General features: G+C 36.1%; 1 protein-coding gene across 1 annotated transcript in view; it reads right to left on the bottom strand.

The window, feature by feature from the left end:
* ATRNL1 (attractin like 1) overlaps positions 1-17,529 on the bottom strand; it is a 493,875-nt gene that overhangs the window by 384,966 nt on the left and 91,380 nt on the right. Inside the window, exons 11-13 of the mRNA XM_062001233.1 lie at positions 11,424-11,508; positions 9,347-9,555; positions 6,729-6,847 (exon numbers count right to left, since the gene is read on the bottom strand). Of these exons, the coding sequence (XP_061857217.1) occupies positions 6,729-6,847; positions 9,347-9,555; positions 11,424-11,508 (413 nt within the window). The remainder of the gene's footprint in view (positions 1-6,728; positions 6,848-9,346; positions 9,556-11,423; positions 11,509-17,529) is intronic.

Here is a 17,529-nt window from a genome sequence, read left to right as displayed (position 1 = left end):
TTTCTCAAGTCCTGAAATAATGTAATTGTTAAGATGAGTTTTCAGTCTCACCAGCTTCATTCCTGCTGAACACTGCTCTTTAGGGATTTGTTTGTTGTCTTTATTGGATCAGATGCCCAATGGTGAGCTTATTATGAAAGGTATTCACTATTTTTCTAGTCTATAAGAAAGGCTACTGTAAAGCAAAAAGAGACAAAGAGGCAGTCCTAGAAAAAGGCATCTACATCACAGTATGAAACAGACTCAGAAGGCAATGTCTAAAGTAACACAATGTCTATCTAGTCCAATAATGTACAGAAATAATAAAACACTAAACCCAAATTTAGTTTCACTCAGTCATGAAGCATATTCACAAAACTGCCCGAGACATGCTTTAAAGCGAACTTTAAAGCACAAGTGACCATCTTCTGCTCATTTACAATACCTCAACTAATAATCACTTTTAACACTTCATGATGACAGTCAAAACCAATCAGCATTCAGATTGTTTTTGAAAATTACATCTTTTATAAGATATAATTTAATGATATCAGATACAGATTAAACTCTTCCAACTAACCCAAGATATTTGTTCTATTACTTTCTAATCATGAAGCTTGTTGTGTGCTGGTTATTTAATGTTTAAAATAAAATTCAAAGTACTACTGACTATTCTGTAATAATATTCTCTGTTGTATTCCCTTATTCCCAACACTTATTTCCCTTAAATCCAATTTAAACATTGCTTGCCTGAAAATCTCATTAGTTCAATGTAGATGTGAATCCAATAGGTAATTCATATTAACACAATATTAAGGTTATAACTTAAGCTACCAAACCCAATGAAATTCAGAAACATGACAGAACATCTGTTACTGAAGTTCTATAGTGCTGTAGGATATTTAAAATGTTTACACTCCCAAGCATGAGTAAATCATGTTATGTATAAAGCTTCCCGATTGTGTCTGATTTACTTAGGTTTTTTTCAGTACTGATCTTGATATGATGGTATATAGACAGATGTGCACTGCAGTGATATTCTGAATATTCACTGTAGAATTAAAATATTACAGTAGTTTATCTTAGAATTTCAGAAATTGTTATTAAATCATGTACCTCTCCCTTCCTCTTGGATCTTTCATGTTAACAGTATTACCTTGTCTGGTTTTCCTACTCTAACTGTAAATTGTTAATCTAATAGACTTGCCACTATTTCACTGAGACTACTCCCAGATTTTACTTCTCAGTCTTAAATTGTCTTTCTTTCCTCCAAGATAAATTTGATTTTATTCATACTTAATTCTACTACTTCATATATTTCTGCTTGACTTGTTTTTAATTTCTTCAAACCTAGGCTTATTAACTATTGGCATTAGTGTACCATTCAAGGACTCCCATCATGAAAGAGGAAATTAATATTCCAGAAGTGGTGCATTACAAAAAAAATGCAATGATTCTTGTCTTTAAAGCACTGTGTAAATATATTTAACCATGTAGGGTTACAGTTCTCTCTGAAGCATCCTTTAGGATCCTCTGTCCATCAGTAAGATGCTCTTTATTCTACTCTCCATGAGTTCTACAATGTTTGGTTTATCTTGCTACACTGTGACATAAAACACTTCTAAATCACATCTCAATTATTTAGGGCTGTATTTAGGTCACTTAAATCTACTAGGGCTTTATTGTTTTGCATCCACAGAGACTGATACACAAGAAATGCAGAGACTGCTACTGGAGGTAAGGGTTTGGTTGGTCACAGTTACAGAAGGAACATGTCCCCTTTGTAGCACTGGAAAGCAATGAGGCTTTCAAACATGCAATGCAGACTGGATGCAGGAATACTTCAGCTGTGCCTCTTTCTCACAGTCTCTCCAAACACTAAAAATCACATGCATTCCACTTGAAAAGACACACCAGAGACCATACCCTGGCCAAGAAGTATTGCATTCATGTGCTATTGCCTGGTGTCCTCGATCTCAACTGATTAGTGTTGTCCATTTATTCTGCCCTCTCATATGTCTGTTGTTACAGCAAAAGAGTGGGTATTTTAACAAGCCTAATGTGAAGATTCAGAAAAGTTGGAAATTTATAAGGGAAGAGGGGATTTATCATTTTTTTTTAAAGTGTTCACATGGTTTTGAGAAGGAAACATTTTCTCTCAAACAACATTTTTCAAGTAAAGTTTAGTACTACATTACTGCTGCATTTCAAGCCTTCAGTTACTTTAATATAGGAATAAATTACTTTATTTGCAAATGTTAAAGGTTGGTGATAAATGTTTCTATAAACTGAAGGATTACAGGCCAACATTGTAGACCACTAGTGGAGCATATTAACTACAGCTACCCTATCTTCAATGACTACTTCAATTTTTTACTGTAGAGCAGTAAGATTTTAAAAAAAAGAGTGAAAGAAGCCATTTCTTGTTAATTCCTGAAGCTTTTCTTTCAGGATTGCTGTTTGGATCTGAAGTGGAGTTTGTTGTGGAGTCAGGAAATGAGAAAAGTTATTTTAAGGATATCAAGAATCAAAACCAATTTGTTTTCACAACTAGTGCAAGCATTTCCCATTGTTTCCCAATGAACAGGGTGAGGGAGGAGACAAGTAGGTTGGAGAGGGAAAAGGCAGAGATAGAAAGCTTTTAAGATCCTTTCAAATTATAAACACCAACAAGAAGCCAACATTCTGTCCAGTAATAACCTACATGCACACAAATATTTTTATATTTGTCGGTCTATAAGTCATCAGCACTTGAGTCAATGACAAACAGAAGTGTCGTGGTACTTGTCTAAACACAGCTCACCCTCCTCTACCACAAGCACATTGCTTAAAGAGGGCTGGCAAGCAGAAGGCATTCCAGTAATTTCAGGTCTTCAATGCAATCACATTTTTTTAACGTGATTATACATGTTTGCAAAAATAAAACAGATTTATGGCTATCATGTGGACTTGATATATTACTATCCTTAAAAATGATTACTCTCTTAGTGTATTAAGGCTCTCTGTCACTTTATCAAGCTAAATTTTGCTCCATTTCTGAAATGGAAAACAAATAATTGCTAAAGTAATTTTTTTTCTCTAAAATTCAGGCTGTCTGGTCTTCTTGTAATAAGGTACAAAAAGATTTTGTTTTCACAGACGGCTCCTCCTTGAGAAGCAGACCAATTATTTGCTTACTCTTCCACACTATCTCAAGAAAAATTACACCTTGTAAAGATGTAGATATTTTAAATGAAATTCCCGAAGGTAAAATTGTAAAATTAACCGCTTTCCTTAGAATATTTCTATTACAAAATATAATAATGGTCAATTTTGAAAATATCACAATCAGCAAGGGAGTATCGCGCTCTCAGGATGCAAGAGAAAGCTTTTTATGTGCAGTTACACAAAGTGAATACAGTTTCATAATTATACTCAGCAAATCCAGATCTGGTGGTTTTCCCCTATCAAGAGACAGGTAAAATGCATCAGTATCAGTTAGGACCAGGAAGATACTTAGGATATTATAGAGTACAAGTAAGTGTCAAACTGAAAAACCAGTGTAACAGACTTGAGGGCACTGAACTGGTAGCAAATGTCAGTACAATCTGCTCCAAGAAAATCAGATACATGCCACAAGCAAAACACTGAACTTTTTCCGAAAAAAACAAAGGAAGAAAGATGCAAGACAGAGAAGTTAAGAAAAAGATGAAGATATGAGCATGACAGAAAGCTGTTCTCCCAGTTTTAGAAGAGTGTTATATGTAGAGTTTAGACAAACGTATGTGGAATAATATCAGGTTTTACAAGTCAATCGAAATATCCTATTTTAACTTTCTTCTTTGATGCAGAAAATCAATGAACGGGTGAAAAAGAATAGGTATGTCACTGAAATAGTTTCCTTCTCTGTGACTAAGCCTTACACAATATTCTGTGTTTCAAAGCTGAAAACAGCCCTGGACTAGATGCAAGAGACTCCGTGAAAAAGCTTGAAAGAGGAAGTTATACATATGTTAGTATGTCATATTTCACAAAGTCTGAACTTGGCATAGACAGTATAAAAGACAGCATTGTAGTTGCTTTTGCCCCTTTGGCAAACCAGTATCTGTATTTGCACTTTTTGAAAAAAAAAGTAGAGGAAGTGATTTTACCATTTTTAGCATCCAAAGATAAAATTCACTAACTTATTTTTTTCATTTTATAGATAAGGATCACATTTTATCATGGAATAATTTCAATGTATTATGTAAAACTACTGTAAGCAGTCTGGGGAATTTCAGTGATATAATTTCTCACGACAACTTTCAAAATCCTTCTTGTAACAGCCAAAAGCTCTAATAGTTGTATTTAATGGCAAAAAAAAAAAAAAAAAAAAGAGAAGGCACTGCTGTTAGAAGCTGTTCAATCTACTCACTAGTTAAATTTCAGTACCCTTTTGAACCACTCCACGTATTTTAAGTAAACTGTTTCCCAGTTGAGGAAGACAGGATAAGCATTCACCCCTCAACATTTGCATCAGAAATGATGGGGTAAACTAAAATCATGGTATATGGAAGTATCCTACTTATCTGAGTTTTTACAGGGGAAAAACAAAAAAGCTTGCTAACACTGAAATAAGCTAGACCTCAAGAATGATCTGTCATTGCAATCACATCAGACATGAATATTATATGTATCTTGATAATTCATGAGTCTGAGTAGTGGAATATAATGTCCTGTTAATACACTGACCTACCTCAGAGGGAAAGCATAGCCAGGTATGTGTGTATCATCAGTGCATTAGTACTACTTATGAATTCCATCTGTCCAAACAGAGTTATTTCAGGAAAAATTCCATATTTTACAGCCCTTCCAATCAGCACAACAGTCACTGTTTTGTAAATATCCATGACACGAAGCCAATGCCAAACTGATTGCCAACATATCTTCAGTATGCTGGCCAGTTTCCACAAAGCAAAAAGCAACAGATTCTAAAACATTACTGTCTTGTCTCATCTGGGTGTTCTATAATCCAAGTCATAAATCAAGGCCTTTGTACAACTGCAAAAACAGGGCTTTCACCTTGTGATGTTTCTGAGTCTACAGCTTGTTATCCCATATTACCATCACAGTAGTGTCACAACATTTTCATTTTGTGGGCCTAGTCCAGAAGGAACAGTCTATGAAAAAGGATAATCAGCCTGATCCATTCTGTTTCTCCACATGGTGCCATTCTGTTGATGCTATTTTGGTGGGTTTATGTTAATAGCTGCAAAATTCTGACTCCATCATCTCCCAGCCAATATACTAATTCTGTAATAGCCAGAGAATCAAAGAATGGTAGGGGATGGAAGGGACCTTTAGAGATCATCTAGTCCAACCTCCATGCTAAAGCTATCTTCAACTTGTGATGATAATTCTTTCCAGAAATCATTTCAATGAATTCTCACTACACCATTCTTTAGTAACTCCATTAACAGTCTTTGCTATCCACTTCAAACTCTCAATACAAGATAGAAAATTGTACAGACTAGTGTATCAGTTGCTAATTAAGCTGAAAACCTTGGTCATGAAAGGTTGTCAAAGATACTGAACTGACAAGCCTGTGCTAAAATACTCAGTGCTCTGCATTTATTAGAAATGAAGACAGTCTGCTCCTTAGTAACTCTTTCTTACCTCAGAGTTGAGAACCACAGTTAGAAAACTGGCAGCCAATAAAGTACAATATGTTAGGAAAATAATAGTCCTTGAAGATCTCAAAGGAAAATAACCATTAGTGCCTGTAATGTAACACTTGTAACATAGCTGCTGATAAATTTGTATCTGCGTTGATCTTATTAGCAGTGACTAGCTATGAAAGCCAATGATTAGAGTTGGCTGGGCTCACTCTGAATGGGCAAGGTTTGTGTCAGAGTCAATCCAACTCACACCTTAATTTCTCTGTCTGAAGAACAAAATTGATTTGCATCAGGTTCAAACTAGAGAGCAAGCTACTATTACTAATGGAAGTATATAAAAAAAGGATTTTGAACTCAAGTACAGCCAGGTATCTGGAACTAGCTGAAAAATATAAGGTGGCTAAATTTATAAAGCTAAAATAGGTTTGTCAAAAATCAAATGAACAAGTAAGAGATGTAGCTCCTGGTGGACAAGAATACTAAGCATAAAACATGGCACTAAGTGATATTAAAAATACAAGAATGTAAACTTGTTTGACTCTACACGTTCTTTTTTCTTGTATTTACAAAGATCAGAATCATCATAGAACCATAGAATCATACAAGCCAGTTAATCTCATGGTGACAGAGGTTCATATTGCTTTAATGCGATGACCAGTAACTCCATGACAAAGAAAAACATTTCTATGGCAATCAGTGATCGGAATACTAAGACTAAGGAGAATAACCTAGTCCTGTTTGAAAAGGGGGGAAAAAATCCCCAAACGGCCATCTTTCACAGGATTCCACAGCTTCTGCCTGCATACTGTACACCACATTTGCATAAAATCCATTAATTAGGAGATAATAGTATGTATCCTGAGAGATATACAGTGGGCTAATACAACCCTAAATAATGCCTTATTTTTTTAATCTGGAATAGATATCTTTACTGCAGTCCAACTCTGTCCTCTGCAACACTTTAACTGCTAAAGACAAGCAAACATTGCGTTTGCATTCAAAACAAGCTGCTGTCCATTTACTATACCCCCTTTGATTTGCTGCAACAGGCCTCTGGTCTAGCTAGAAAAGAAACAGTATTAACAAGATGATCATAGATTTGCAAAGACTCACCATGCTACAGTTACTATTTGCTGAAATGCACTTCTTGTCATCACACCACTGGCACCCGTTTGTATTGGCAGTGCAGCTCGCACAGTCTGCGTATCGGTAACATCTGTCATCTGCAGCAGCTGTAATTCAAATGAAAGTCAAAGAGAAACATCACACAGAGGGAGAATAATACCACATTTTAAACACTGGCTTAGAGTACCTTCTGTTACATCCTCCATTTGAACTCTAGCCATTCATAAAGGTTTAAGTTACTGTAGGAAATTAATTCTATCCAGTTAATAAGATTTACTCCTTTGCAAATTCCTTTAGTAACATCTATATTTGAAGGTTCATAAGTCTCAAATCAACTTAAAGAATATTCACTGATTTGCAGCAGAGAAACTCTCTTCCTACAGTGCATAAACTAGGAGTATCAGAAAGTTATTTAAACTGTTCTTTTTTAACAGAGAAGAAATAATTTCTTCAGCTGTGGGTTTCTGATAAAAACATTAGATTGGCATAAGAATGGAATGGTAAGAGCAGTGAATTAAAAAACATCCAAGACAGATATTATCAACATACGGAAATTTTAAGTCTCTATAAATTAATTTATGTGCCTAAGAATTATTGGTAAGTTATAGTTGTGCCCTTTCTCTTCAAAAATAGTTGAGGAAGAATTCATGTTAAATCCTTAACACACGACTTCAGGACTTAGACTAAAATTCCTGTTATTGAAAACAGTCTGGGAGATAAATTACTACTTCCATTTCAAGGAGGCAAACATTTGAAAAGTCACCATGATCCAAAAGAGGCGAACTCTTAGCACCTCCTATACTGATTACCATGTTTAACTCTTATGCAGTCTGGCTTTTTTAGTCTTGGGACTGGGCAAGATTATGGGACTCTCTTGGCAGAGAAGCCTTGCTATCCAAGAACTGATCTTTTGAAAATTCACTGAAGTTTCTGTTTGTTCTTTAATATTGACTATCAGTAGTTTTGAGATTATATTCTCAAGCAGATAACAATTGAGCCAAGTGGCATAAAAGAATATATGAAAAAATGGCTTTTGGCGGAATACTATCACCTGAAACTGGAAGGATTTGAGAGCAGTGAAGCAGTGCTGTCCACACAGTTTCTTTGGAATTGGAATTCTACACACCTCATCTCTTGCAAGCTCAGTTTACTCCCACTGCAGTACTTCTACTTTAGAAACTACACTTTTTTATTTTCCTTCAGCCTATCTGTGCTTTGTTTTGGTTTCTTTTTTTTAAGACCTGTTGATACAATCAACAATTTAGAAGATCCACTTCCATCTGTATTACTTTTAAATTTAGTGTCTCAAGACTTTTCTTTTTACAAAGAGACGAAACTTTCCAGACTCTAGATCTCTAATTGTTACAAAACTGTACAACAGCAGCTCTTCAGAAAGCTGGATAAGTTTTTTGTGTTATAATGCACCTTTTTTTCTAAGTTTGCAACCTTGTATCCAGTTCAGAAACAAATAAAAGCTAACAAAAATTAACTGTCTTGAAGCATTCATTAACAGCAGAGTTAATCATTTTTTTAAGAAACATTAGAAGTAGATTGTCAGTTTAATTGTGTGGTAGCTTGTACATGTAGCACACAGCCAAAGTTTGGTATGGAATTCTATACTGCGCTGAAAGGAAAAACGCACACAAGAAATAGCAGATGTAAGTAGCAGGGAAGCATATTCTGCTCATGTGAAGCTGAAGAACAATACTTTCACAAACAATTTATTTCTGACAAGCCAAATTACTTCAGAATATGGTGCAAGTTATTCATAACATCAAATTGCTGTTTCAAAAAATACAGCTATCACAATGCCGTACAGAAATTCACATGACAAGCTTAAACCCATTTTGACACGCTGCAGCAAAGGGCTTGTTTGCCTCAAGTTTGTTTCCAGCTGTGACTGTACTATATTCCTCCATAGAAATGCTCCTTTTTGATAGGGAATCTACTTGAAGCTTCAATGCTTTCCCTCTCTCTTACTGGTATATACAGACAGGAGAGCGTCATTTGTCTGTAACGCCAGATAACACTTGCAGTGCCCATCTGTGCTCTAACTGCTGTTATGCTTTCTTGGAATCAGAAAAATATGAAGGTTTATATAGATGTGTGTGTGTGTGTGAATGTGTATAGATACACAGATATCTATGGACATACATAGATAGATATATACACACACACTGAAACAGAAGGTGGAGAAACAAGAAAATTCAGTTTCAATATATCAAAGCTCATCCTTTTATGAATGCTTCAAACACAGAGACAAATCCATTCTGAAGTAATTTTATGCTTCAGCTTTCCAATGAAGTAAATTCTTCTCTTTGAGCCTTCTTGTGTTTTGCATCCCTTAGCACCTTAAATACGTGCTCTTTTGGACCTGCTTCTTTGTATTTAAAATCATTTTTAAATCCCAAACTAAACTACTTTGAAAATTAATCCATCAATTTCTTGTGTTGGGTAGTCCCAGAGAGGAACAGCCTTAACAGTCCAATCACTGGTTCCACTTGGTTGCTGGGGGCAGCGGGGGAGGAGGCATTTGAGGGGTTTTTCTGCCTCCATCTCCGGCACCGCATTGTAAATCTGACACTGTAAGACTGGAATTCACTTACCTGTTTTCTTAGGACATTTTGCCCTGAGGATGTTATTTGCATGTCCAGATTCCCAAGATTCACAATGTTTCTTGTTCCACAGACACCTTATCCCTGGACGAGCATTTTTACACAGCTCTTCATCTCTGAATGCTTCACAGTTTGGAGGCTTGTACACAAGGATGTCATTCAAAAGAACGCTTGAAAAACCCCCAAATATATACATGGACCTATGAGGAAAAAGCAGGTAAATGTAACTGTTACAGTAGCTACAGATACATATTCTTGATTTCTTATCTGTCATAATATATAATAAAAAATAACACATTATAAAAAACATTCTTCATCTCTCTGTAACAAAGACTCTGTCACTGGTTCCATTATTGATTAGTTTTTCAATTTATTTCACCATGGAAGTTTAGACTAACAAAGAAATTGCTCAAAGTACACTGGGCTATATGTATTAGTAAGTGACACATGCCAAATGTCTAGAAGCAGAAAGAAGAGCTATGAAGGAAACTACTCATTTTTTGAGTTAGATAACAAGAACAGAATGTGAAATAATGGCCTGCAGGAAATTAGAACATTTTTCTTCAAGAAGATTGCAAAGACAGCCAGCAATAATTGGCAGATGGATATTTCTTATTGGTAACACATCTGGTGTAGTAGCTGCTGACATCAGAACCAGAAGACTAGACCCAAAATCCTACTCTTCTCATTTAAAACTAAGAACAGGTTCAGGTAAAAGATGACAATAATAAAGAACGTTTTTATCTGTTGTACTATATACTCTTAGAACTAACCATACAGTTACCAAGAGCAGAAAACTTTGGGAAGTGTCTTGAAATGTAACTTTTTTGTACATAAAACCTTACTAAAAATATCATTAAGTTCAGGGGAAAAAAAACCAAACAACAAAAAACAACCACAGCTATTTTCACCTTGAATCTAATTCATTGAAACTGACAGTTCTTGGAGTATCAGACATTGCTCAGGTATCTTAAAACAACACAAATCAGAATGGAAAAACTACTAGTTGCTCAATTGATTAATTCCAAGTAGTGTTATCTTAATGAAGCAATCTATCCATCGATTAATTTCAAGTGTTCTGTGTACAGAATTACAACTTACTGATATTTTTTGTTACTATTTGGTAAACTTGTGTGTAGCATTAGTTATCACCTCCATTATTTCTGACCTATACAATATCCATATGCAGAGGATCTGTAAGTCACCTGTATGTCCTTAAATACTGAGTTTGTTAGGGTGATGAATACTGTTGAAGAGAAATTATCAGTCCCATACAATATGGCAGTCATCTGTAGTACTGCAGCTGTCAAATACAGGCCGTTTGGCAACCAACAATAGTAAAAACTCACAGAAGCAACCAGTACTAATTTCTTTAAACTCAACTTCACTTTTCTAAAACTTTTCCACCAAAAAAGGAGTATTTGTCCTATAATTTGATTTTTGCAGATAGATGGAAGCAGAGTTTTCAGCCATCAAATCCAGGAAACTCCAGCACTCCATCTGCTGTTCCCAGATGATTAAGCTATACTGAGTTTCTCTATTCAACAAATGACATGAAAGTATGCTACATTTTCTAGAGGCTAAGCAATAATATAATCTAGATGTTGCCAGGCTTTTCTCCCTGCAAGTGGTTAATGATGATCACTGTACCAGTATCTTCAAAACCCTACTTTTTCCAAGTAAATTTTAGTTACATGTTTTTGATTTTATGATTGTGGAAGAACAAGAAATTCCAGCATGCTGAAAAGAGAAAAGGATTTATCCCTATAATCCTCCCAAGAGGACTACAGCTGGTACTGAATTTCAAACTGAAATTGTTCACAGCGCTGAGGAAACACCTCAGTACATCAGAAGGTTCACATAAAATGTCATCGAACAGATTCAGCATGTCAGATGGATGATTAGCTGTACTGATTACCTAAGACAAGTAAAGCCCCTGATGAGCACTACTTCTCACGTTAATACATTACACCAGTTGTATGCCATTGAACCTTATTTCACATAGTTTCTCCCACAGCTTTTTCATGCAGAAAAGTGGCTGGGAAAATTTAAAAGACGCATCATTTACCCATTACTGACAACAGCACTGTGACCAAATCTGTTGACATCTCGATGCAGATTAGGTTTTGGTAAAATCTTCCATTCATCACAAGCTGAAAGACAAAACAAAGGCAAATTTTAAAATGTGACATAATATGACAATTTTTGAGCAAGATATATGTAAAATGGATTTGATGAGACTTTTTTTTTTGTATCAACGAGCTTCATTGTCTGTTTACCCTCCTCTACCAGAGGGATCTCTGCAGGTAACTCCTGCTGTCTCCACCGTAACAGTAAGAACAGGCCCATCTACAACCTCATGACCTTCAAGTGCTCTTAACATGCTTTCACTGCCTATCAGTTTCACAAACTCTGAAACAAAATTGGACTGTAGTATTGAAAACTCATCTTAATATTAGTGTCTAGGAGTTTTTTTTAAATTGTTCTGCAAAATCAGCAGGACTTGACAATATTTTCTTCCGCTGTCACTAGGAGAAAGCTAAGCTGTTTTTTCCCTACTCCTAATAATCTGCTTTGTTCTGCTGTTTAAATATATTATTTATTCAGACTTCATATGGTCCTTCCAGAGTCTTTATTTGCAGCGATATGCATTTATCAACATACAGCACAGATCAGTGATACGCACACATCAGTCTTTAAACACACCCTACTAATGCCATTTTGTAATTCTTGATCCTCCTTTTCATTTCTTTTCAAGTAGGCTTTGGGTTTTTACACAGATTCTCCTTTTAAATGCATCACTGATGGATTTTCTGGAGAAGGGATTAAGGTGCACAAAGATTCTTCCACACTTCTCAAAACTGCAGGATTTCAGAACACCGCAGTCACTAGTTCAGAGAAGCTGTATTTGCCTTGCTCAAGAATAAATCAACAGGTACTCCTTTCAGATGTAGTTGTTGAGAAGATGCTCCAAGAACCTGTTAGCGACACTTATCTATCATGGCATTTATATCAGGCCAGAGGACACTCGGAGAAGCATCCCTTTATTATGCAGTTCTCTGCCTTCACAGCCTGTGTCAACATCCACAAGGACAGCCACTGTTATCATTGTCATTAAATGACCAGTAATCCTCTCCTAACATTATATGATCTCAAATTAGCCAAAGGATTTCAATTCATGTGTATTTCATGGAAAATCTATGACAGCAAACTTCTTTTTCATAAATGCTTGAAGATAAACTAGCACTCCTCCTGCTATGCAATCCATCTCATTATCATCTTACTTTTGGTATCTTGATTTAACTAAGCTACTAATTACTTTCCTTTAACTGAGTATTTGAGATTATTGTTGTATCAGTATCTTCACATCAAATTAGCTATTCAGGCATATTTCTTTTAGTACTGCTGTAGGAGCATTTACAAACATGGATTTGGTATGGTTTCATTTTTCTGTCTTGACTGGTATTTCAGTTCTTTAGAACAATTAGTTCTTTCTTCATTATTTCCTATTTGAACTTTACTAGCTTTAAACTTTCAATTCCCAGAGCAATAGAAGTAGGGAGCACCTGGAGACTGAAATGTCAAGGAAAACCCTTTAAAAATTTGCTATAGAGCAGCCAAAGCATATCTAGCATTTATTAGCATAACAGGCTTTGGAGCCAGGTACAGAAAATTTTAGGAAAACTTTTGTTTAAGACAGAAGATTACTGTTTTCTCTAAATAAAAAAATCTGCTATACACAAAGATACAGATTAATGTCAAAGTTGAAAAGGAGGTAAGAGACAGAGACATCTCCAGTCTGATCCAAATAAAAGTGCTGCTTTGTTTTATATATATATGTATACAGACACACACACACATATATATATATGTACACAAACATTTAGGTCCTTGATTATATTGTCCTTTAATATAGTCTCAATGAAAACTAACTTGCTTTTTGCCTTAACATTGTTTGAAAACAGAATAACATGATGACTTCTCTTTAAAACCATGGCAAAGCGATCAGTTTGGATAGACAGAAAAAGAGCTACTTGCTCAGCATTCTCTCTATAATATGAAGAAGGGGAGTGGGTACATGCCTGTAGAAGCTAAAGAGTCAGTACCACAAAGAAGCAGAAGTGTCCTACAGAGATCAACAGAAGAGGTCGCTGACATGAAGAGAGACTGTGGGGAGAACATCTGAAACCTGTTTCCAGTTCTTAATGCAATTATTATGGAGGCTGATTTTTAGCTAATATTGCTGAATTCATTTACCTGCCAGATTTCAGTGACAGATGCATCTAAATAAGATATACCTACTCAGATGTGGAATAGTTTGCACAAGTTGTAGTTATGATTAAAAAATAAAGGAAAATCACCATCCTTCCACATTATTTCAAGGAAGTCTGCTTAAACTTTAAATTTTTGTTTGGGGTTTTTTTTTTAAAGAAGTCCTAACACCACTCCTCCCTTCCTACACAGTTTAAAACAACAAAAAAGGATATTAGGAAATCCAAGAGGGACAAAGTGTCTTCCAGGCTGGTGTCACACAGCTTAAATCAGTAACTGCTCGCTACACTGGTCCTGTTCTCATCCCTACTCACAGACAGTTTGCCTCTGCTGGCATTGCTATGCTGGCATTTCTAATGCAGAAAATTATTCAAAGCAGAACTTTGTCCAGTTAGCATCCTGTTAGCATACCACACAAACAGCTCGGTGCAAGGTCACACAAGGGTGGACTTGGCACACGAGAAAGGGCAGGATGGCATGGCTTTGGGCAAAAGTGCAGTAGAACACTGCTAGACTGATTGAGGTTTCCACAGACTCACAGCCTGAGCCCATAAAGAGAGTCAGAGTGAGACTGTGGCTGTGATAGATAAATCAATCACATCCTTTTATAAATTGGAACCAGAAACCAAAAGCACATTATTTCCAGAGGAACACAGATGGTTCAAAAAAAAAATCAGAATTTCAACATCAGATGGTGGACTCAGAATAAACTTAGTAAAAGAAAATACAGTAGTTTAATTGTGCCATGACTCCCAAAAATCTTGCCTCCTCCTCAACTTCTACTTTCTGTCACTATAATTGTTGCCATATCATAAAACTAAGGTATTATTAATATCTTTTAAATTTTCTCTACTTAAACAGAATGATGAAAGTACATACATGGCCATAGAGATGTTGCTCCTGAAACTGTTTCAACAGAAAAGATTACAGTAATATGGCAGCAACTAATTATTTATGACCACAAGTTTCAGATTAAGAGTAGTACTACATATAAAAGTTATGTTTACTCCATACCCCAGTATAACCCTGGCATCTGATGACTCTATAGTGTTTCAAATTATGCAAGAAATTCAGGCTCAGAGGGTTAATATTTATTGGAAATAAGTGATCAACAATCACTAATTTGATTTCCAGTTCAAGAAAATATTTCCATTTTAATAGCTATAAAAAACAAACATTTTAACACTACGACCAACCACCAAAAGCATGCTGTTATCCTTTAAAATGAAGTTCTTGCTGCTGTAAGTCATTGCACATTAACAAAAACTGTGTCTTTGAGCTCATGTGCCTTGGATCGTAAAGGAAATGATTTTAAAAAGCCCACACTAAATTTTTGTCTCATCCTGCAAAGTGTTGCAAAATACTTTTTCTGTTTTTACAAACATATCATAGAATGGTTTTGTTTGGATGAGACCTTAAAGATCATCTAACTATGACTGGTTTCATATTATATACAAATATTTTGTGTTTCCTGTCCTTAGAAATTTATTTAAGGAAAACTGGGATTTAATGCTGAAGGAAAGCCATAATAAAAGCTGGTTTTAAGATAAGAAACCCTTGAGGGCTAGAGATATTATAATTCCTTTCTTGCTGATGGTATTTGTCAAACTGGCAGGTCTTTTCAATAGACTACAAAAAAAAAAGGGGGAGGGAAGCACGTTACAAATAGCCTTCCCTCTTATCTCCTCCTAGCCTTCTCAATGACTGCTGGATACTGAATGGAGTATTGTGGAAGAATGATACTTTTGCTCAGCTTTTAATTCCTGATCTGTACAAATTGGCTAATACAAACTACAGAGAGTTAACCAACTTATTTTTGGTGGATTTTTGGTAAACAATCAAACGGAATTCATCACTGCCCATATCTTCAAATGTCTTTGGAACACTTCAAAGTACCCAAATTTCCAGATTTACTGTACAGTTCCAAAAAGAAAGAGACAAACAGCAAACACCTTATGACTTGTAACATTGTTTATCGGTATTACAGCCTTCTGTGCATTTTATCTGTTGTACTAAGTCTAATAAGGATGTTAAGCTCTATGGAGTACAGAATAAAACTCTTTCCCCTGTAAAATATCATGCACTCTTCAGACATTATGCAGATATTAAGTGGAAGATATGATATTGGATGTATTTACCATTGTCTCTGTATGTATCCAAGTATAATACATAGCACATGGAAGGCTAAACTTTTGAATAGAAACAGTTATTAAGAAGAAGAAACTGATACTACTCATTTCAAATTGATTTAGGGCAATGTCTAGTCACTGAAAGTACAAGGAAAAATGCAAGGGCTTTCCTTCCTATTACTAAGGCTTCTACTTCAAGAACAAGTTGTACCACGTTATATTACTATAAGAAAAAGATTAATAATCCTTCCTAGTGTAGATTAAATGATTATTGGGTGATACAGAAGTGGCTCAGAGTGATTTTGCCAGACACACAAATTACATGATGAAACACACCACAGAAATGCCCCGTGTTTGAGCTGATCCAGTTGATACCGGCAGAGAAAAACCCCAGTTGAACATTGTCTGGGCTAGTGCATTCCAGGTTCCATGCTCCAAGGGGACAGACCTCAACACTCTATACTTGCCCCAGTCACATGAATACTTCTCATCTGCATCATAATGGCAATACTGCATTTGTGGTATCAGAGAGGATGATCACGATAGCCTATAGAAAAGTTTTCAGTGTTGCAACAGTGAGGAAAATTTCCCAGAGCTTCATCTGGGAATCTAGGCTTGTCTGCAAGGGACGTAGACACAGAGAGAAGGAGTTAACTGAGAGTGCACCAGGAACCATATTAAGGATCCCTTGCTGAGATCACTAAAAATACAACCAGCTACATCAATACATAGGTACTATAACAACAAATACGGTAGGGCAAGAATATGCTGTAGCATACTATGCTAGTATATACACATTAATGCATTCATACATTACTAGAATGTCTCCCAGTGTAATTTTATAGAAAAGTAACAACCACGGTTCTAATCAACATTGCCACATGAATAAAATACTCAAACACAGATTTGCTTTAAAATATTTAACTAAGGTCTATTAAAATGTGATTGAAGGAAAAGCAGGGGAAAAACAGCTTCCTAGCTTGTCTCGTTAGTCCTGCAAGACTTTTTGAGTGATTTTTTGCTCTTCAGACATGCAGTTGAAAACACACTAAAAAAATCTGTTTAGGAGTGGAGGGCAGTATAAAGTTTGCACTTATTACTCACACCTGATTTTGAACAATGTATTAATTAAACATTAGGGAAGAATGGGAGGAGAAGAAACTGCTCCATTAAATTAATGCCTGAATTAAGGTAATGAAGAATTTTCAAAACTTATGTTGCACAAGCAGGTCCACATAAATCAGGTCACTCAGGAACACGTCCAGGCAGGTTTTGAAAACCTCCAGAGAAGGAGCCTCCACACCCTTCCTGGGCAGCCTGTGCCAGGGCTCCATCACCTGAACAGTAAAATGTTTTCCTTATGTGGAACGTTTTTGTGTTCCAGCTTGTGTCCATTACCCCTTGTACTGTCACTGGACACTACAGAAAAAAGTGTCACCTCATTCTCCCCACATACACTTTTTAAATACTTGTAAGTATTAATGAGATCCCTCCTCAGTCTCTTCTCCAGGCAGAACAGTCCCAGGTCCCACAGCCTTTCCTAATAAGGAAGATGCTCCAGTCCCCTGATCATCTTGGTGGCCCTGCACTGGACTCTCTCCAGCAGTTTCCTGTCCCTCTTGAGCTGAGGAGCCCAGAACTGGACATAGGACTCCAAATGAGGCTTCACCAGGGCAGAATAGAGGGCATCTCCCTCAACATGCTGGACACATCAAGCTGTACGGCTTTGATGTTTTTCATCTGCAGTTAAGCTGAAAACAAGTACTTAAGCAT

This window comes from Colius striatus, chromosome 8 (genome assembly GCF_028858725.1).
Source record: "Colius striatus isolate bColStr4 chromosome 8, bColStr4.1.hap1, whole genome shotgun sequence".
NCBI lineage: Eukaryota > Metazoa > Chordata > Aves > Coliiformes > Coliidae > Colius > Colius striatus.
The sequence above is the reverse complement of the archived record's forward strand: the minus strand, read 5'-3'. Positions and strand labels throughout refer to the sequence as shown.